Consider the following 22,127-nt stretch of genomic DNA (forward strand, 5'->3'; position numbering starts at 1 on the left):
GTTGGAGCCCCATTGAGAAAAGAGCACTTCTATCCCAGGCCATGGATATGTGCATGCGTGTGTGTATGTGTGTGTGTGTGTGTGTGCATGTACACTTACTTTCCTGTTAGCAAGCATGTGGTATTGGGACACTATTACTACTACAAAGATATGTTCCAGAGTGACAAGAATACTATCCATATGTTGAAAGGATACCACTCACAGAGAGATGTAAGGTAGGTGATCTCACTTAGATCATCCATAGATGGAGAATTCAGATGAGTCAGGATTCAAGGTTGGGCATCACAAAAATCAGCGGTCACTGGCTGAATAGCTTTATCAGGCCAACATGGAGCAAAGTTCTTATTGTTTTTTTTCCCTACCCAAATGGTTCTTTCAACTTGTTAATGCAGTTTCCTCAGTGCTTGTAGAATTAATATCCTTACTAGGCAACTCTAATCAGTCAACCAACTATACTACTGATAGTAGATCGTGGCTAATGAGATGGGAGCAAAAGGAGAAGTAAATACTTTTGCAGAACCCTCTATTGGCCAAGCTGAATAACTGAAAGAAGGCAGAGGCTTTGGGAGTAAAGCAAAGAAGAACTGGGAAAAGAATGGGGTTAGACTCTCAAATAAGGAAGAAGCTTGATTGTCTCACAAGGTCAAAACTGGAAAGCCCCAAACTGTAACCCAGGTTAAGGGTGGGAAGAAAGGCTCAAATCCAGTCCTGTGAGATGGTTTCCTCTCAGTAGAGAAAGTACGTTGTCATTCCAGGTCTATCTGGAAGCATATTTTGCTCTTCTAGGAGAAACATCCCCTTCTCTGTCAATGATGGGCCTGTGAAGGATCTCTTTAGGTAATTGATTATACAAGTTGGTATAAAGGAGCTAGCACTTCTGCCCATATAGGATATGTCTTTCTGGGGATACTGTCTACTTTAATCTCCCACATCTTTTCTTTTCCCTGAAGTTTTCCTTCTCTGATTTCTTGAGGTCTAGAGCCATATGACCAGGTAGGAAGAATAGTGTACTTCAGTGTGGGAGGGACACTTCAGAGATCTCTTTTCCCTCAGGGGAGAACTGAGCTAACTCTCAGAGGGGCCTAGACATTCTTAGCAGTCTCTCAACAAGGCCTACTTTGGGAGAAGGGGGCATTTCAGGTGAAACAAAGGAAAAGAGAATCCAATCCCTTAGTCCCTGCTAAGGTGTATGTCGTCGTTCTTCTCCAGAACTTTTCATTCCCTCAAAGCTTGCCCCATACTGCTTAAACTTTCTTGAAATTGTTATACTGGTGAGTGTGGGTCTCTGGTATCCCTGAAATGACAGATGGAAACCTCTTCCTGCATTGCTGCTAGTCCTAAGTCCAGGGACACTGTTTTGGAAGGTCTGATCCCTTTTCAACAAACTTGAAGAGCTAAAGATTTTAAGCCAGAAGACCTAGATTTTAATGCCTACTCTGATATTAACTCTGGACCTGTGTCTTCCTCTATAAAATGAGAAGTTTGAATAAGGTAGTTTATAAGGCTTGTTCCAGGTCTGATAGTCTCTGAGTATTTAAGTTTGAGCTTCATGTATCTCTAACTTAGCTCAGTCTCCATTTCACAATGAGCTGAATAAGCCTTCCTCTGACTAAAACATAAGTCATCTATAGTGTCAGTCACCCCATTTTCCTCCTCTATAAAATCAAAAAGTTGAACTAGACTCTTAAAGTCCCTTCCAACTCTAATATGACACTTTGTTGAGTGTTTTTGCATCTATGGGGGGGGGGTCCTCATCCTGCTCCTAGGTGATCAGATTTCTTGATTGTTAAGCATGACAAAACAATTATTTTAATTACTAGGTTGCTAAGGTTATTTTAAATGAGAAGTTATCAAATGGCTATCTTCTTTTTGGAGTGGGAAGCCACCTCACCAAGCAGTGGTTTCTTGGAGTCCTGGAAACTCACTGTACCTCCATGGTATGATTATTAATCTTCTTTCCCCAAGCAAAGCTGCACTTGCCCTGGGCTGGGCTTGTGATGCTTGTACCAGGTGCAACAATTCCTAGTTACAGGTCTGGTTCTACTTAGCCAGCAGATTTAAGTTTGTTCCTACAGTTCATTTCCCCAAAGGTTAGCTTTAAGTAGAGAGAGACTAGTATTTAAATTGAATTGATGGCATTCCAGACAGGGGAAATAGAAGGAGCATAACCAATGTTGCATACAAAGAACAATACAGGCTCTATATAACATCAACAAAGGACTTGAGACAAAGAACAGTTCAATATAAGAGTAGAAAACATACTAGAGAGAGAAAATAGAAGACCTTAAAAATTCATCTGAGTTTGGATTTTGCAGGTGATGGGAAACCATCAAATAAATGGTCCATATGCTAGACTCTTCTGTGAAAAAAAAAAGGGTCTAAATCATCTTTAGGGAATATTTATTTGAATTTTATCTTATTTTTATTTTGAACTTAACAGCAAATAAAATAAGCATATATATGTAGTAGAACAAGAAAAGAGCATCTTATATAAAAGTGTACATCACTATTATATATAGACTACCTTTCAAAAATATATATTAAATTTAACATGAAATCTTCAAAGCTATCCTGCTTTTTGGTGATTCTTTCTGGCTCTCCTTTCTTTTAAATTGAATTCTGACATTTTGGGATTCAGATTCTCCCCCCCGCCCATATAAGTCATATCAGTGTTTTCATATAACATATTTCCATATTTTCCATGTCATGACTAAAGACATATATCACATATATAATAAAAAATTCCTGAAGATAATAAACTGAAGGATGGCATGGTTTTGATCTACAACCAGATTCCAACGATTCCGTCTTTGGCTGTGGCTAGTATTTTTTGTCATGAGTCCATTGGGGTTAAACTTTGTTTTCTGATAATAGTTTAGTTCTTCACCATTGATCATCATACAACATTTCAGTTACTGTCTGCTCACTTCACTCTGCATTGGTTCATATAAGTCCAGGTTTTTTCTGAACTCATCTTGTTGTTTATCATTTCTCATGGCTCAACAGTTTTCCATTACAGCCATATACCACAGTTTGTTTAGCCATTCCCTAACTGCTGGATACTCCCTTGGTTTCTAGTTCTTTGCCACTACAAAAAGAGCTGCTAAAAATATTTTTGTATAAGTAGGTCCTTTCCCACTATCACTGATCTCTTTGGGATACAAATCTAAGTAATATTGCTGGATCCAAAAGTATGCATACTTTTATGACCCTTTTGGTGTGGTTCTATATTGTTCTCCAGAATGATTGGATCAGTTCACAACTCAATCAATAGTCTGGCTGCTCTTTTGTTCTTTTGAAGACATGCTTCAACGACTTTTTTTTCCTTAAATACCCATGTCTCCTCTATCCTGAAAAAAACCTTCACTTGATCTTTCCATATCAACTTTTTCTATCCCTTCTGCCCAAAACCAAAATCCTCAAAAAGGCTTTCTACAATAGCTACCTCTACTTTCTCTGCTTCTATCCCCATCATTCCATCAAAATTGTTCTCTCCTAAATTACTAAACTCTTAGTTGCCAAATCTGATAGTCTCATTCTCCTTGACCTCTCTATGGCCTTTGACACTGTTGATCATGCTCTTTTTCTCCTTGATACTCTCTTGAATGTTTTCAAGACATCACTCTCTCCAGATTCTCCTCCTTCCTATCTGACTCCTCCTCTATTTTCTTTGTTGTATCCTCTTTCAGACCATACCCTTGATTCATAAGTGTCCCTCAAGTGTCTTTCTCCCCTAAACTACTTTACTTGGTAAGTTTATCAGCCTCCATGGATTTAGTTTGATTCTCTCCCCCCAACCCCATGTACACACACTCATTTATCTAAGGTTTCACTTTCTGTGTTTTTGGGTACTTGTAGTTAACTGAACTACAGGTTCAGCTGAAGTTCTGGGAGGTTAGGCCCCATCCATCTTCTGCTTCCACTTTCACTTTTAAAAAGTTTTTTGGGGAGAGAAGACCTCAGAGTGTAGAGCTGGGGCACTACTGGGAAGAGAGCACATATACATGAGGTCAGCAGATTTTCAGTAATATCCACAGTTTCATCCATCTACAGTAGGTCTTGGAGGGTATCCTTTGAGTATACTGGCATCCTTACCACTACTATACAATCTTTAGGCTGATGATTATCAAATCTCCCTTTCCTGCCACAATCTTCTCTGCTATCTTCAATGTCCTATCTTGAACTGTCTTTCAAACAGTTTATACTGAACTAGATGTCTAGTAGATATATGAAACTCAGCAATTCTAAAACAAAACTCATCTTTCTGCCTAAACCTTGTGCACCCCATTCTATTCCCTCCCCCCAAAATACCTTATCCTCAGTATCCCTCTGACTTACAACCTTGGAGTTAGCCTGAATTCCTTTCTATTTCATCCTCACCATATCCAATCTGTTGTCAAGGTCTTTCACTTCTGCAGCAAATTATGAATACACTCCTTTCTCTCCTCTGATACTACCCCTAGTCTAGTGCAAGCCTTATCACCTCAATCTTGGGCTATTGCAATAGTCTGCTGGTGGATTGGTCTGCCTCAAGTTTCTCCCCATTCTAAGACATCCTCCAGTCACTACTGTGACCTAAAGGGCAGGTCCAGTCCTATCACTCTCCTACTCAATAAACTCAGAGGTTTCTATTGCCTCTAGGATCAAATACAAAATGTTTTGTTTGGCATTCAAAGACTTTTATAACTGACTCCCCCCAACCCCATTACTTTTATAGTCTTACATCTTACTTTTGAATCCATTGACACTTGCCTCCTGGCTGTTCCTTGAACAAGACACTTCAATCTTGTTCTTAACTCTAGGCATTTTCTCTTAGCTATCCCCAGTGCCTAGAATGCTTTCCCTTCTCTCTGCCTACTGATCTCCTAGGTTTTCTTTTAAGCCCCAACTAAAAGTCACTTCTAGAAGAAACCTACCCCAATCCCTTAATTTCAATGCCTTCCCTCTCAATTATTTCCTATTTATCCTGTATATAGCTTGTTTTGTATATATTTATTTATAAACTGTTTTCCTCCTTAGAATGTAATTTTCTTGAGGCTGGGGACTGTCTTTTGCCTTTGTATCCCCAACATTTAGCACCTGGAACATAGAAGGCACTTAATAAACGTTGACTGATTGATTTAGGGGAGGGTTGCCCTAACTTTAACTATTTTCTTTCACCTATCCCACTTTGGGAAAAATTTAACTGCATTTTGTGAAAAGGTTATAGAATATCATCGTACTGGTAATCAGAAGATAGTCTCAACTAGCAATGTAAAGTGATAACTTAAGTCTATAAAGCAGGGATGCACTCAATATCTCATGGGATTGTTTTAAGAAAGGCACATTGTAAATGGTACAATGCTATTTATAAACTATTACCATAACTATTATTAGTTAAGAGCCACAATGTATCAAAAGCAGCTTTATTGCAACAAACATGCACAACAAGTAAAACTCATATATAACTTACTATGTTCCCCTTCCTCCTTCCAGTTTATGCAGTTCTCAACTGAGGGCTTCTGAAAAGGATTTATAACTTCAATGCTGGGGCTTGTTTCTTCATAAGAAACTCTTTTAGGATGAGCTCTCTGAGTGTAAAATACTCACCAATGCTTCTCCCATCATTTGTTTCAAAGTCTGTTCCTGGTTACCTACTACAGCCCTCTGATGCCAGCTTTCTCCTGCATGCTTCTCTCTCCTCCTTGGCTTCTGTGCTGCAGATCTCTCTAGCTTCTGAGTCTAGGCTTTTCGAGCTCTTTGTCTTCTTCCCATCTTCCCCATCTCTTTTTGTTTTGCCCTCTTCTCATATTCTTTGTGACATACTTCTAATTGTTTCTTTAATCCTGTCAGTTCAACATTTAATTGGCTTCTGAACTTCATTAGCATGTTTTGAGAGTCACTTAAGGACTAATTTCTGATACAACCATTCCTAGGATAGTCCGAAGATTTATCACATGGATCAAGAAATCTCCTTAAATTTACATGGGTTCATAGTTCATCGATTTAGACAAGGTACCTTAAGCAGTCACCTAATTCAAATTTAGTTCATAGATGTATATAACAGATCATAGATTTAGAGCTAGAGATGACCTTAAAAGATTTTATAGATAAGGAAACTAAGGTCCAGAGAAGTTACTTGCTAAGGTCAGGTAGGTGATAAATAGCTGAGCTGGGATGGAAGTCAGTTCCTGTCAGACTCCAAATAAAGTACTCTTTCTAGTCACCAAATTTGGTGGCAGTGTATAAAATGACCTCAAGGGAATAACCTGGATATGGAGTTTATAAGAATGGAAAGGATGAAGGTATCACTGGCAGGAATCACAAGACTTCTTGATTTAGTCAGTAGAGACAAGTTAAAAATGACCCCCTGGTTTAAAAGCCTGACCAATTAAGAAAATAATTATGCAGCTAACAGAAATTGAGAATTTTAGTAGGTAAACTATTTAGGGGCATTTGTATTCCCTTAGATAATCCCTCTTAAAACATACCTCTATATTTGAACTAAATCTGATAATTTCATGTTCCTCTGCAAGGGTGGATTCTTTCAGCTAGAGAATTGACCCACCAACTCTGCAAAACAAAAACAAAAACAACCAACCAAATAAAAAATACATTGCAAAGGTCCACAAAAACTCAAATATTTAAGCTTGAAATTCGAGTAGTAGATCTGTGTTTAAGAGAAGTGACATAGCTTTTAGTTCCAGAAACCTGATAATTATGATTAATAATCTAAGAATAGATACTTACCTGTTAATGTGGCTCTTCAAAGAGGAGATTATCACTGTTCTTGAAATCTTAAATTCCTTGGAGTAAAAACAATGATCATTGTCTGTGAGGCAGCAAGAAATCCTAGTATTTGACTTTTAGGAAGCATATTTCTTGATTCTGCAGAGCAACATTTTTGGGGTTGGGCCATCACACACACACACATATTATAAATATACATATACACACTCAGATGGGTTGGCAAAGAAAGCAGTGACTCCTAACTAAACTTTCAATCTGTCCCACAAGTTAACAGCAGAGGACCTAGAAAAGACTACTAAAGCACATTGTTTAAGGGTGAGGAACAGTTGGGATCATGTCACAGCCAATTCAGTCATTCAACAAGCATTTATTAAGTGCCAAGTATTTACTTATGTTTTATGGTGTTCGGCATTTTGTTGGCACTCAATGCCTTTCTTGCTTTAAAAAAAAAAAGAAAAGAAAAAGGAAGAGAAAACCACAGAATCAATGGAACGGTGGCTCAATGAACGTTACTGCAGTTAAAACTTGTCTGACCTCACACCTCGCGTAAGGGCGTAGGAGGGCAGTACTCTTCAGGTAGCGGGGCTGGAGGGGGTTGGGCTCCCCAGCCTAGAGGCTTCAGTGCGCAGGTACTCCTCAGGGACAGCGGGAATTGCCCGCCAGTGCGCAGGCGTTCCCTTCCATCCGGGTGCTGCCCGTGGCTGGTTGCGGCGGGGTGGGACGAGGGGCGGGGCCAGTGGTTCATTGTGCGCAGCGGAGAGGGACTGGCTGGGATCTCGGGCCGACTCGAAGTTGGTGAAGCCGCCGCCGTCGCCGCCGCCGCTGCCGCTCCCTCCGTCGCCGCCGCCGCCGCCCTCCTCGCCCTGCAGCTCAGGAGCTGCCTCCGCTGCGTTCTCCCTCTCTAAAATGGCCGCCACCGCCTCTGGTTCCTCTGCTGCCGCTTCTGCAACCTCGGGGCAGTCGGAGAGTAAGAAGATTAGCGACCTGCGGGTGATCGATCTCAAATCGGAGTTGAAGCGGCGGAATCTGGATATTAACGGAGTGAAAAACGTGCTCGTTTCCCGGCTTAAGCAGGTGAGGCCCAACCGGGGACGCTACCGGAGAGGGGGCGGCGTCCTGCGCGGTCTTAGGCCGCGCCACACGTCTGCTCCCCTTTTCCCTTTCGACGCTGCCGTTGGGCTTGCCGGGAGCTCCCCGAGCTGTAATGGATCTGGTGGTGTGGAGGGGCCCTCGGGGGTTGCTGCGCCCCCTCCTCCAATCTCCGTCCTCATCCCTACCCCCACCCTCCACCTGGGGCCATCGGGCGTCCTGCTCCCCTCCCCCCACCCCGCCTCGGGTTCACTGGCCCGGCCATGATGCTCGCGGGCGGGTTCTAGGATCTATGGCCCGGGGCCTCGCAGCATCCGCACCGGAGCGGCCGACCTGGCTCTTCCTGGGAACGGTGGGAATTTAAGAAGCAGTGAAGAGTCTTGTGCTAGAGGAGAGCGCATGGCATTCTCCAGTCCTGAAAGGGGACGGGCACTTTGGGGGCTTTCAGTAAAGTTAACATGTTTGGCTCAAATGTCTCTCAATGAAATTGATAGTTTCGAGGAGGGCGGGGCGGGGTGGGGGATAGCTAGACTTCATCTGGGTACATACACATATTAGAGTGCTACGTTTGCTATGTAATATAGACTTTATTATATAGGTACATATGAAATAGACATAGTTCTTAGATACATATGTGTACACATACTCAGAGATACATATTCTATAAAATGCATGTCTTAATGTTTAGTATGTTATGTGTATTCCTTATATAAACAACAATACATTTTAAATTATTACATACAAAGATTTATATAGAGATTTTTGTCTAGAGAGAGGTCTACATAAATTTATATAGAACGATCTATATGTATGTGTGTGTGTATATATATACACATGGGTAGATCTGCATAAATCCATGTATATAGAAAGGTCGAACACATCATTTTATGTGTGTGTATAAATAAATCCACTTAAGTCTATGTATATAGGTTTTTTTTTTTTTTAAATTCTCACATCCCGTAATAACGGTTGAGCTTTCAACGGTTGAGCCTCTGATTTATTTCTGGATATGTCGGAGAGGAAAAAATATTGCATCACAAATATAAAGGAGACACTTTTTATTAATTTTAAATGGCTCATGATATACAATACTTATTTAGAATTTAGTAATTTTCCAGTTAATATTCATCTGCTTCCCCCTCCCCCCCCTTTGGGTCCAATTCATATTTATTTGCAGCCTTCCCTTTCTCGTGGCCCTTTGCCATCAATATATTTTGGTATGATTTTGTTAATCATGTATATTGGAGGTTTTTCCTGCCAGTATGGATGCTTGTTTTTGTAGTTCAGTCGGATCTGACCTCTTTTGGGGTTTTGGCCAAGATTCGGGAGTGGTTTGCCATTTCCTACTCCAGCTTATTTTACTGATGAGAAACCTGAGGCAGTGGGGTTAAGTGACTTGTCCAGGGTCACATAGCTAGGAAGTATCTGAGGCTAGTTCTAAACTCAGTCTTTTTGACTCCAAGCCCTGTTTTCTAGCCACTGCTACACCTAGCTACCTTATAAGCATAGTTAAGTAATATATTTTCAAGAGATTTGAAATTTGTTATTTTTTTTTTACTGAAACATCAATTTAAACATAATTTGTATATTAACCCCCCCTTTCTAACACAGGCGATTGAAGAGGAAGGAGGTGATCCTGATAATATTGACCTATCTTCTTCTGGTGATACTTCGAACAAGAAAGCACCAGCCAAAAGCAAAGGTTGTTAAAAGCTTTGAAAAATGTGTATGTTATATAACCGTCTGTGCTCTTGTACTATTTGCTCTGTTTATATAGTGCTATGCTTTGCTACTTGCCATTGGCATTCTGCCTTCTCAGATCAAGGAAGACTTCATAGTAATGATTGCCAGAGTGATGGTGACTTTCAGTCTGCATATAAGATTCATGTGACACAATCTTGACCTAAAACCTGAACTTTATTATTATATTACAAATTAAACTTCATGATATCTGTTTAGAAAATGGATGAGAGGAGAAAAGGGAAGAATGGTTTAACTAACTTGCTTTTCTGCAAATTGCTTTTTTTATTTAAATTTTTCTAGGAAAATTTATTTTCACCAGATAAGCTTGTAGTGGAATTCAAATTAGTTCATTTATACTGTAATTATCAATTTGGAACCCTTCAAAGTCTCCTTTATTTTTCTCGTTTGTAATCAAAATTTGATTTTTTGGTAATTATATCAAAACATTTCATTAATGTGAGACTTTTAAGTAAATTGGGGGAGGCATCTTTTAACTTTACCCCTGTAGACAACTAAAATTTTTGCTTTTCTTTAGCAAGTTCTCATGTTAAAAGCTGGATTGTCCTCTTCATGTCTATGTTCCTAAAATTTATTTTTTGATTGTCAGTGCTTAGTAAAGTTTATTTCAAAATTCAAAGTTAATTCCTTCTAGTGCTATTTTGAAAGTCCTGCAAATTACCCTCCCCTCCAATAGTAAAATGATAATTGGAATTTCAAATACTTCAGATATTCTTTTTGTTATTATGAAGTAAAACATTTTGAGTTTTTAGTTTGCTTTTTCAGTTTCTCATGAGAAGGGGAATTTAGGCAAAAATCAGTGCCTGAATTAAGGACACTGAAATTAAGAATTCCTTGGATATAATTTCAACTTTTGGACCTGGCAGTTAATTGCCATGTAAAGTACTTGACTTCTTTCTTGTCAAGACTTATGTTTCCTGATAGTTGATTCTTTTTCTCCCCTCTTCCCTTCTATCTTCCTTCCAACCCCCACCCCCACCCCCCCATCTCTTTAGACTCAATTTCCCTGTTTGGAAGTGCTACCACTCATAGGCCTAATCTTGTAATTTTTCACCTTGGAAACTTTTACTTAATGTTTACTGACCCAGGCTAGTTCTACTATTCTTGGGCAACTTAGTGGCTCTTTGCTATAGAGAGCTTACCAAATTGGTGCTGGACTTGGAGTAGACCCCCAAAATTGGTTTTAGCCCTATCATAGCTAAACACTGAGCTTAAGCCATCCACCATCCTTGCCCTCCTGTTAGTTAGGAATATAGGTGTGTGCCATTTTGTCTGGCTTAGAGATTTTTAATTTCTCATAAAAATGTTCTGTTAACAGTATTTCCATATAATTGCTTTTCATTGTATTAATAGCATTTTGTTTTAGACATTTTAAGGAGAGATTTAATGCAAGAAAAAAATTAAAACCCTAGTGTTTCTAATTTTATTGTATATGCTTGTGAAGATAAATATACAAAAGCATGTCACTTAGCCAGAGGTCACTTATTTGATTACTTTAACTTCAGAATACAGCTAAGAAAACTAAAAAATCAGAATCTGCAAAGTAATAATAGAATTTCCATTTATATAAATGCTTTCCATTATTTCATTTGATAACTAAAGTATTATGAGATAGGTATGGCTACTATTCTCATTTAATTGATGAAAAAACATGCAGAATAATTAAAAAGTGACTTGACTGGGTCACATGGTTAGTAAATATCTGAAACAAGATTTTAAACATTTTCCAATTACATATTTATGTGGTCAGTTGCTAAGATGTATGTGGGAAATATACCAAAACTGAGATTATTTACTTACAGGAAAGTCCTTTCTACCCTTAGAGGCCTAGTTAATCCTACTTTAGGTAGTTATACTAATTGGGTAATCTTTATTTCCCCCCAACCCACAGCAGGTGAAAATAAGAATTACTAGAGGAAGAGGCTGTTTGAAAGCAACAGAAAGTGACAGCAAAGAGCTAGGGAAAAGACAGAAACTCCCCAAAGATGGCAACTTACATAATAATAAGCCATTTAGTATAGAAGAAAACTGTTAAACACCATTAATAGTCCCTGAGAGCAACTGAGTTAACAAGCATGTATAATTTTTCTTTTTAAAAAAATGGATTAGGCTTTTGTCTAAATAAATCAGGGAATGTATATTTTAATCTAAACATAAAAATTAGTAATTAAAGAGAAATTACAATCTTCTATTATCTGAGAAATTCGCTTATTTTGAAAAGTTTTCTTCAGGATGTCAGATAAATGATGCCTCTTTATTTATCTTAAAATCAATATTACTAAATATACTAAGATACGAAGTATTGATTCCAAAGGAGAAGAGTGGTAAGGGCTGGATAGTTGGGGTTAAATGCTTTGCCTAGGTTCATCCAGCTAGGAAGGTGTCTGAGACAAGATTTGAACCCAGACTTTCTATCTACTGAGCTATCCAGATGCCTCATGTCCTTTATTTTAAAACACTGTGGTAAAACTTCATGTAGTTAAACCAAATGAAGGAAAGCTCTTATAAAAAGTAAATTTGTTTTTTGAAAAATGCAATAATGTACTAAGTTGTGTTTAATGTGTTAACATATATACTTAGTTGCCTTTTTGAGATCTGTTTAAACCATTCTCTTCAATGTAGAGGTGAAATTTTATTTTTAATAATTACATTAATACCCTCCATTTACATGTAATTAGTGAACTAGGAGACTATAGATTATTTCTCTTCATTCTTAACTTCTTTTTACCCCAAAGACATGTTAAAGGAGAACTTATAAGGGGCAAGTGTGGTTTTACTGAAATCTTATTTGTTGCTCCTTTAATATAATGCTAATCAGACCCTATTCAAAAGCTTTTTTAAAATATCTATTAAAAGTTTTTGAATACACAAAGCAATAGTTTACCCTTTCTTTTGGCTTCTTAAACTTGTTTATTAACTTGAGGCTTAAGGAAAGCAACTGCTAGATTTTTTAAAATGTTTAATGAATTAAGGAACATTTACTTAAGGAATTACTCTGCAAAATGCTGTATTAAACATTAGGAATACAAATTGAAAAGCATAGGCAGTCCTTGCTCTCAAGTACCACAAATTAATTTAATTAGTTTAAGTAACATTTAGGGTAGTATCACTACCTACCTATTACAATAATTTAACACTTGTCATCTTTGATAGTGTTCTTAGGAAAAGTTCTATAACCCAATTATGCAAATCAATTTCTGTTAAAAAAAACTGTACAGAGCAGTAGTGGGGGTTCATTATTGAACAAAGATATGCTATTCTATTTTTTAAGGAAATGACTATAAACATCACATTTAATTAAATACAAATGATATGCTTTGTGGAATAAGATTTTCTAAAGTTGATCAGTTTATTAGGGCAATAGTAACCTGTCACAATTATATTTAATATGATACAGTATCATAATGTGAAATACAAAATTCTTGTATCTTATTCCACATTGTTGTAAAATTCTAGGAAGGTTTTTTGGGGAAGATTTCACAGGTATTTTGGTCTGCTTGAAAAAAATTAACCTAGAAATTTTTGTCTTGTTTGTCTGATTATAATTTTTTTTTAAATAGGTATCAATTTTTTAAATAGGTATTTTAATGGAAGAATCTGTGTATTTTTGAGCTACCACCATATCTTACACCCCAGTACCTACTTTATTTTAAAATACATGAGCTAAATCTCACTCATTTGTGCTGAATAAGTCATCCCTTCATCTCTCAAAACATTGTTTCCTAGAATTCTAAAAGTTTTCCTTTCCACATCTTATTGAGTTCGAATGATTTGACTGACAAGCTGCCCATTTTTTATTTTTTGTGCTTATGTTAGCAACCCACGTGACAGTTCAGTTTTAGATTTCCTTTATGCAACTTCCTATGTGTAAGACATAATTTATAATATGCTATATACCCATTACATATCTTTCCATGTTCCTTTGGTTTACCCCTGGTCTTGATTTTTAAAAACTTATTCTATGATTTGGCTACAAGGCTTCAGGAGAATAGTCCCTTGGTGACTGAGGAGCTTGGCTCATTGAAAGTGGTGTGGGTACATTTCCCAAATAAAGTGTGGCCCATTCTCTTTCCTTATATTCAGTTCTGGACTCAGCTCACTTTTCATCTTCAATATCTGTTGAAGAGAAACATTTCTACAACAAGCATTTTATTAGCACATACTGTGTTCCAAACAATGTATTTAGTGCCCAAGAGAAAGCAACACAAGAATAGTGCCTGTCCTCAGGAAACTTAGATTCATTTGGACTGAATAGGAAATAGATAACTTGTACACTAAATACAAAATGTAAGAAAAGAAAAGAAAAAAAGTAATATTTGGAGTGATTTTTGGGTGAGAGGAGCACCCAAGGCTTTTTGTAGGAAGTAGCAACTGAGCCACACCTTGAAGGAAGTTAGGGATTATAAGAGGCAGTGATCAACAAGAAATGCATTTTACTCCTGCAAATGGTCAGTACAAAGGCATGAAGGTTTTTGTGGTGATGGAATGTCATGTATAGACAATGACAAATAGGTCAGTTTGACTGAAAAGTGGAGTGTGGTAAGAGAGGTGTATTGTGTGTTATACTTTTAGAGTAAGATAGAGTCAGATTGTGAAGGTCTTTCAGAAGTTCAAAAGAGGTGTGTTTTTTCACAGGCATGAGATCGTAGGGAAGCAGTGAATTGATGTAGTTAGGTTTGTGCTTTAGGAATGTCACATGATCATTGTGGAGGATGCATTTTGAGAAAGGAGAGGCTGGATTCAGGGAGACTTGAGGCTGCTTTGAGTCCAGGTGGTATGTGTAAGCTGTGAATCAAGGAGATAATAACAAATGGAGAGAGTAGCCAAATGTCACATAGGATTAAGGAGAATAGACTGAGAAATGCTAATCTTGGCAAGAATAGGTTTTTTTTTTTTAGTTTGTAAAATTTTATTTAATTTAGAATATTTTTCCATAGTTACATGACTAATGTTCTTTCCCTCTCCTCCCATCCCCCCTCCCCCCAGCCAATGAGCAAATCCCCTGGGTTTTACATGTGTCATTGATCACAGCCTATTTCCATATTACTAATATTTGCATTAGGGTGATCACTTAGACTAAGTCCCCAAACTTTTTACACAGGGGGCCAGTTCACTGTCCCTCAGACCGTTGGAGGGCCAAACTATAAAAAATATTATGAACAAATCTGTATACCACTGGCTGGGATAGCAGAGGCTGCAGTACTGGCTGTGATGGACCTGTCACACCTTGCACAGACCCTTCACTGCCACCACTATACCGGGCAGCAGTATACACATTCTCGTTCAGTTACTCTCAGAACAAGGTGCCACCCAAAGGATTATGTCACCGGAAGTAGTACTGTATGTGAGTGACGCTGCACTTTGCGGTCCCGCCACATACAGTGCTCCTCTCACTGACTACCAGTGAAAGAAGTGCCCCCTTCCGGAAGTGCAGTGGGGACAGGATAAATGGCCTCAGAGGGCTGCAGTTTGGGGACCCCTAACTTAGAGTCTACATCCCCAATCATATCCCCATCAACCCATGTGATCAGGCATTTGTTTTTCTTCTGTGTTTCTACTCCCACAGTCAAGAATAATTTTTAAAAAGCAAGAATGTTAGAAATAGAAATATTGGAAAGAAGAGGAGCATGTAAGATGTTCAAGCTGTGGCAACTTACTGAATATGAGGAAGGAGGTAGAAGAAGGAGTAAAGACTGATTCCCAGGTCATTAATAACTAGGAAGGTCATGGTGTGTAGGACGAAAACCAGCATAGAGTTTTAGGGAGGAAAATAAGGAATTTTGTTCTGGTTGTGTTGAGTTTGATATATCCACCAAGTATACAATTGAAAATGTCCGATAGGCAGTTGATAGTACAGGAATGGAGTCTGTTTTAGGGAAATAGGTTATGGGAGCTATCTGCATAGTGATAACTTAACCCATAGGATCTAAATAGATCATAGAAGGAGAAAAGAAGAACCAGGTCAGAGCCTCAGATTGCACATAGATTTTGAAGCCTGGCATGGAAGATGATCCAGCAAGGGAGACAATGGCCAAACAAATAGGAGAAACTAAGAGGCAGTCACAGAAACCAAGGGATGAGAGTGTTGGAAGGGTGGTCAGCATCATCTAGTACAAGCAGGAGGTAAGTACCAAGAGGTAGCAAGCAGTCCAAAAAACCTAGGAAAGAGAGTTTATCAAGAAGAGTGCTTGGTGGAGTGAAGAACATCAGGAAGGATGAGAATTGAGCAAAAAGAATTGGATTTGGCTATTAAGAACTTAATGGTAACTTTGGAGAGTAGTTTTAGTGAATGAGGGGGGGAAGCCAGATTGTTAAGAAGCTGGACTATGAATGGAAATAATCTTTTTTTAAAAGGAAAAACAAATTTGACTACTAAGATGCAATTTATGCTGGGGTTTTTTTTGTTTGTTTTTTTGTGCTTTATCAAGTGCCATCAAACTTTACATTTCTATGTATCACAGGGTGATTTGGTTTGAAGGATTTTTTCAGAGATTATTGGTAGAGTTTGTATTTTTTGCATTCCTAATTTTCCGTTATAGATATTAGAAAATAAGCCCTGGTTTTGAGTTTTAAGTTTTCCAATTGCCTTTTTGTTTATTACATGGTGTAAAACTGTTTCAGCAAAACCACTAACAATAGCATTTGCATCTGACAATGTATATTTCAACCTATATCTTTAAATCCCCCCATCTTTGAAGTGTATCATCAGTTTCCTAGAACTAAAACTAATCATTACAATTTGACTGTAGCTATCTTTAAGTATTTTATTTGTATTATTATGATCCTCTAATAGTCACTTAGTTCTTCTCTTTTTGATCTATACCACTTCGTGTATTTCTATGTGTTTTTGAATGTTGTCTCTTATGGTTGGAATGTTCTGATATATTCACATACCACCATTTGTTTATCCATTCCTTAGATAATGAACATCCATTTTGTTTTCAGTTTTTTGCTACGACAGTACCGTCATGATTTTTGTCATAGATCTTAGTAGTATCATTGCTGGATTAAAGGATAGTAAGAGTTTAGTGATTTCAAATTGATGTCCAGAATTGGTAGACCATTGTAATTATGGCTATGCTATCTTCTTTTTTTTCTTTTTTTTTAAAACACTTACCTACCGTTTTGGAGTCAATCAATACTGTGTATGGGCTCCAAGGCAGAAGAGTGGTAAGGGCTAGGCAATGGGGGTTAAGTGCCCAGGGTCACACATCTGTGAAGTGTCTGAGGTCAGATTTGAACCTAGGACCTCCCATCTCTAGGCCTGGCTCTCAATCCACTGAGCTACCCAGCTGCCCCCTATGCTATCTTCTTAATGAATGCTTAAATCATGAGTTCTAATTATGAGGGAACCATATGTAACAACAGCAAAAGGTGATTGTTGGCTATAAAATTAAATCTACCAAACCTTAAAAAAATTTTTTTTTAATTTTTCTAGTTTTGCAAGAATATCTACATGAATGTGGTCAGTTTTTCTCCTTGCTTGTTGAGCAAGTGGCTTACAAGGGTTAATTTGATGCATGCACATAATCTGAAAGTTTATTTTGTGCTTGGCACTTTCTGCCTCTTCCGATTATTTTGTTATTGACCATTTAAACTGAAGAATATATAAAGGCCCAACTGTTTTTTGTGTATTTATCTTTTTTTCTTGGGTCAATGTGGCCAAAGAATCAATTATAGTGGTCAGCCTACTTGTGATAAGCTTTTCTGTATTTAGTTTAAGCTGACTAAGCTGGTCCCTGGCAGACAGTCTTTTGCTAGACTGTGTGTGAATCTGATTTCCCTTCAGTGTTAGAAACTTTCCTCTATTAATTATCTCTAATTTATCCCACAGATTGTAATCATACATAGTTGCTTGTATGTTACCTTTCCTACATGTGAATTCTTTTCAGTTTGAAAATCATCTAGATAATATCTATCCTTTGAGAACCTAGTTACTTCCACATCTCTACTATTGCAGTATCCTTTTCACTAGTTTCTCTACTTACTTGTCTCCACTTTATTTCATCTTCTCAGCTCTGTCTGACCCTGACTCTATGCGTCTGTCTCACAAGTGTATGTGTGCATTCATGAACATATATGTACCATTTAGCAAAAGTTAATGCCTCTAAGATCAATATAAAATCCTCTGACCTTGGGCATTTTTATAGGCTATTGTTCTCCCTCTTTCTCTAACTCCTCCTGTCTGAGCAAGGGTTTTAAAAGAAGCATTTCCCAATTCTTCCTTAATATCAATCTTCCCAAAGAATTTTGTGATAAACTTTTTGTGAACCTTCTAGATTACTGTCATAAAAGATCAGTACAATTAAAGTTTCATCAGCAATGTGTAATGTGCCTTATAACTAAGTAGGCCCTTAATATATGGCCAGGATTTGGAATTAAAAAGAACATGTCACTGAGTTTTACTTTGAATCCACAAAATCAATTCTTTCATCTCACCCACATATCTTCCACATGTTCTAGAGACCTATAATCTGTGTTCAGAGCTTTTGCTCTTCTCCTCCATGTGCCATATAATGCCTTGTTCATTTACCTGTCTATAGTAAGTTGCTAATTGTATGGCAAGTTGGAGTTAAGAGAATAGATCATGATGTATTCAGGATCTAGAATTTAGATTTTCTGTAGCTTGAGAAGAAAGGAAACTCCTGTGTCTCCTTGATTCTTACTCCATGATTCATGAAGTACTTGATTCTCATACTTGTTCAGCATCTTCTGGGGTTTGTTTGATGATGTTTTTTCCTTATAAGACAAACTTTTTACCTTGGAATCGTATTTGGTTCTTCCCTCTTACTTGAACCCTTGTCTCTTTTCCCTCTGCCGCCAGCCTGCATAGAGATGAGATTTGAATGCAGGTTTCAGTGTTTTTACTAATCCTCATTGCTGCTGTACTACTTGATAGAGGAGATTCTGGCTTTCTTGAGAGGATCTTCTTTTCCATTTCTTCTTTTATATCTTCATTCATTCCTCTCTTTTGGTCTCAAGAGAAGATTTTTGTTAGGACTCTCTTTCCCATCTACTTGTCTCTCTACCACAAAATTGTAATTTATAGACTTACAGATATAGAGCTGAAAAGTACCTCAGAGTTGTATCTAATCCAGCTGCCCTCATTCTGCACCTGGGAAGCTGAAGGTCAGGATGGTTAAGTGACTTGTACAAAGTCATACAGATCATACAACTCAAAGAAGAGAATGGGAAAAAGGAGTGGGACTTAAACTAAAACCAGAGGTCACACTAGATTTAAGAATATTTTAAATTGTTAAAACCTAAATTGTGGTATAGGTCATCTCTGAAATAGAAAAGCCCTTAGATAAAACTAATCTTCCTAAATTATCCTTAATTTTGGCATTATTTTATTTGAAGCTAGTTAGTGCCAGTGAAATGAACCTCTCCCTTAATATTTTCCAAATGAGTCTCCCCTGTTCTTATTTCACTTCCTTCCCTCCCTCTCCAATGTTCATCAGCTTTTTTTTTACATTCCTGAATCCCCTCACTTTTATGTCTTTCATTTCTTTTCTTCCAGTACAGGGTTATACGCTGTCCTATTCATGTTTCTACTCTTGAACATCCAGAATACTACTGGATAATAGGACAAAACTTGCTGAATAGGCCCCGAGAATACTCTCAATGTTGCACTAAATGTTCATTTTTTGATTACTATTATGTTCCTCATAATGGTTATTCCAATCTTTGTTTTCGCTTAACTTTTTCCACGTTTTTTGTAGCATGATAACAATACTTGTTGACTCTAGTATTTGAAGAGCACTTTACATATACATTACATATGCCTCACAACCTGGTCTGTGAAAGTAGTTATAAATAACACTATTTTACAGATGAGAAAACTAAGGCTTAATTCATGTGATTTGTCCATGGTCATATATAGCTAGTTTCTGGGGTTGAACTTTGAATTTAAACCTTGACTGACTTCCAAATTGAGTACTCTCCATTATTCCACACTCTGCTACATAACTAAAAAAAATCAGACTATTTAAAAATTTCTAAAGCATTTTCCTTCTATTCTTTGCCCACTCTTTTCACCCATACTCTTCTTTCTTTTGGTTTCAGAGAATGAGATGCCATCTGCCCTTGCCAAGGCTTAATCATTCCTCATTTCTCCCTCACCTAGCTTACCTCGTCTTCTCTTTTGAAAGACGGTATTTACTCTACTGATTCTCCATATCTTGCAAATGTGCTTCAAAACCCCTTGTTTTAAGAAGAAACAGCCAAATTCTTTGAGATTTGCTTCCAAACTTACAGTAGTGCTCTTCGTTGTCTTTTCACTTTCAAAATAATTTTTAATTGATAGTTTTTTTACACACTCTAAATTTCTTCCATGTCCCTTTGCTTCGCTTCTCCCAGAGAGTATTCCATTCCTTTTCTTTCTTTCATTTCTTGACCTTTTTGCTACTGTATTTGAAATCCTATTGTAAATGTTTAGTTGTAATTATATTATGAGATTTTGAGTTTTAAAGCGGGTTCTTAGGAACCTAAATATTTATAACATTGTTTCTACGAAGCCATACATTATAAGTTACAAATAATATAATCTATTGATAAATTGGGGGCTATTTGGTACTATACAATAATTTCATAAGACCATATAACTTGGTCCATTGAATGACAATTTTGCCATTGTGGATCAATTTCTACATCTATTAGATGTGTTTGATCAGTCACTTTGACATGCAATTAAGTGCTTATTTTGTGCACAGCATAATTGTAACAATTTAGAAAAATAAAAGTACATGATAGTCATTGATTGAACTCTGTGAACTTAAAATCTACTTGGGGCAATTACTTACATTATCTACATATTCTTGAATACAAAGTAATATGAAATGAAATGAATTATATATAGTATAAATGAAATGGCCTCGAAAAATAAAGCAAGTGATTGCTTAGCTTAGGGAAGGCTATCATGAAGTAATTGTCTTAAGTTTGGGCATTGCTTTCTTTATATAATAGAGTTTCCCAATAAGGCAGTGACTGCAAAACCAAAGAATTGGTTCTATAGTAATATGAAAAGGTCTGTATATGTAGCAAATTAATTGATGTAAATGATTATTATGTTATTGAAATTGCATGGTATTCATAGTATACCTTGGGTTGCGGAATGAATCTGGTAGAGGTTTTGTAATTGTTAAAATTAGTACTTCTGGATCAATTTGGTAGTGATTAGTGAATCCGTTATGGAGGCATTGTTATGTAGTGGATAGAGTCAGATTTGAACTAGGAAAATATTTGAGTCCTGCCTCTGACTATACTGAGCAAGTCACTTAATTGCTCAATACCCCAAATAACTCTTCTAAGACTTTGTTTTCAGCACAATTACTGATCAGCATTGGAAAGGGGTAGAGGTGGTTTTTTTTTCCACTGGGACTTCCCTATCTAATAAAGACACCGATTAATCTAAGAGTTATAGAATCTAGAACTTCAAGAAACCTTAGATTATCAGCTCTGAGCTCACAAATAGGAAATTTTAGGTTTAATAAGATGTTAAATGGCCTACTTAAGGTTACAGAGGCATAGGATTAGTTTTAAACTCAGTGGATTGAGAGCCAGACCTAAAGAAGGGAGGTCCTAGGTTCAAATCTGGCCTCAGACACTTCTTAGCTATGTGACCATGGGCAAGTGACTTAACCCCCACTGCCTAGCCTTTACCACTCTTGTACCTTGGAACCAATAATTATTTTTATTTTTAAGTCACCTTTATTTCCCAGTGTATCTTTTCACTGCTTCCCAGAATCATCTATAACAAAGAATAAGTAAGGAGGAAAACTTTTTCAACTAACCAAGATCAGAATAAGTTTGTGTAGTATTCTATATCCATACTTCCATACCTATACTACCTTAACAGAGGTGGAGAGGGTAGCAGGGGAAGGGGGCTGCCTTTTGTTTTTTCTCTCTAGAGCCATGTCTTTCATTATACTTTTTACAACATTGTTTTAATTTGTTTTGTTCTTTCCATTTAAGTTGTAGTCACTGTCTGTGTTTTCCTGGCTCTCTTTTTTTAACATATTCCCATGCTTTTGTATTCACCATCCATTAATTCTGTATCCTATTACCTATTTTCTGCTCTTAAGATGATAAAACACTAGTCGCTAGCCCAGTTTGATTTTTCCCTTAGGTAAGAAACAAGAAACAGATGAACTAAGTGGAGATGCTTCAGTGGAAGATGATACATTTGTCAAGGTAAAGTTTTAAATACTCAGTTTGAGTAGTTAATTTCTCCCCATGACAAGGACCAAAGGCTGAAGGCAGTTGTGCCATTTTAAGGAAAGAAGGACTGTTACTGTGTTTATTTTCAGATACAATAGGCTACTTATTTTTTTTTTCTTAAGTGAGCACAATAGAGACAAAGTTGCTGATACAGTGCTACAGTATTGAATATATTTTGTAGCTTCCAAAGCATTTTACATAAAGTATCTCCTTTGATCTTCAAAACAATACTGTCATAGTATAAATTAATTGATTCTCAAAGCAGTACTGTATCTTAGAATGAGCAAACATTTTCCTCCATTTAGTAAGTGGAGAGTGAGCATCTTATA

The 22,127-nt window shown here is 37.3% G+C and overlaps 1 protein-coding gene and 1 long non-coding RNA gene across 7 annotated transcripts in view; one reads left to right on the plus strand and one right to left on the minus strand.

Annotated features, from left to right (window-relative positions):
* Positions 1-5,387: 5,387 nt before the first annotated feature.
* On the minus strand, positions 5,388-7,296 carry LOC103093391 (uncharacterized). The gene is made up of 2 exons (XR_001626032.2): positions 6,730-7,296; positions 5,388-6,552 (listed from the first exon to the last, which is right to left on the minus strand). It is a non-coding gene; the product is annotated as an uncharacterized LOC103093391 (long non-coding RNA).
* The window catches only part of SLTM (SAFB like transcription modulator), a 41,113-nt gene continuing 26,277 nt past the window's right edge, over positions 7,292-22,127 (plus strand). For 5 of the 6 annotated variants that reach the window (XM_001377567.5, XM_056809300.1, XM_056809305.1 and 2 more), the window contains exons 1-3: positions 7,400-7,803; positions 9,430-9,520; positions 21,707-21,771. In XM_001377567.5, the coding sequence (XP_001377604.2) occupies positions 7,636-7,803; positions 9,430-9,520; positions 21,707-21,771 (324 nt within the window). In that variant the 5' untranslated portion in view covers positions 7,400-7,635. Of the gene's footprint in view, positions 7,804-9,429; positions 9,521-21,706; positions 21,772-22,127 lie in introns of all 6 variants that reach the window. The other variant, XM_007479665.3, reaches the window with a different exon arrangement.

This window comes from Monodelphis domestica, chromosome 1, assembly GCF_027887165.1.
Source record: "Monodelphis domestica isolate mMonDom1 chromosome 1, mMonDom1.pri, whole genome shotgun sequence".
Taxonomy (NCBI): Eukaryota; Metazoa; Chordata; class Mammalia; order Didelphimorphia; family Didelphidae; genus Monodelphis; species Monodelphis domestica.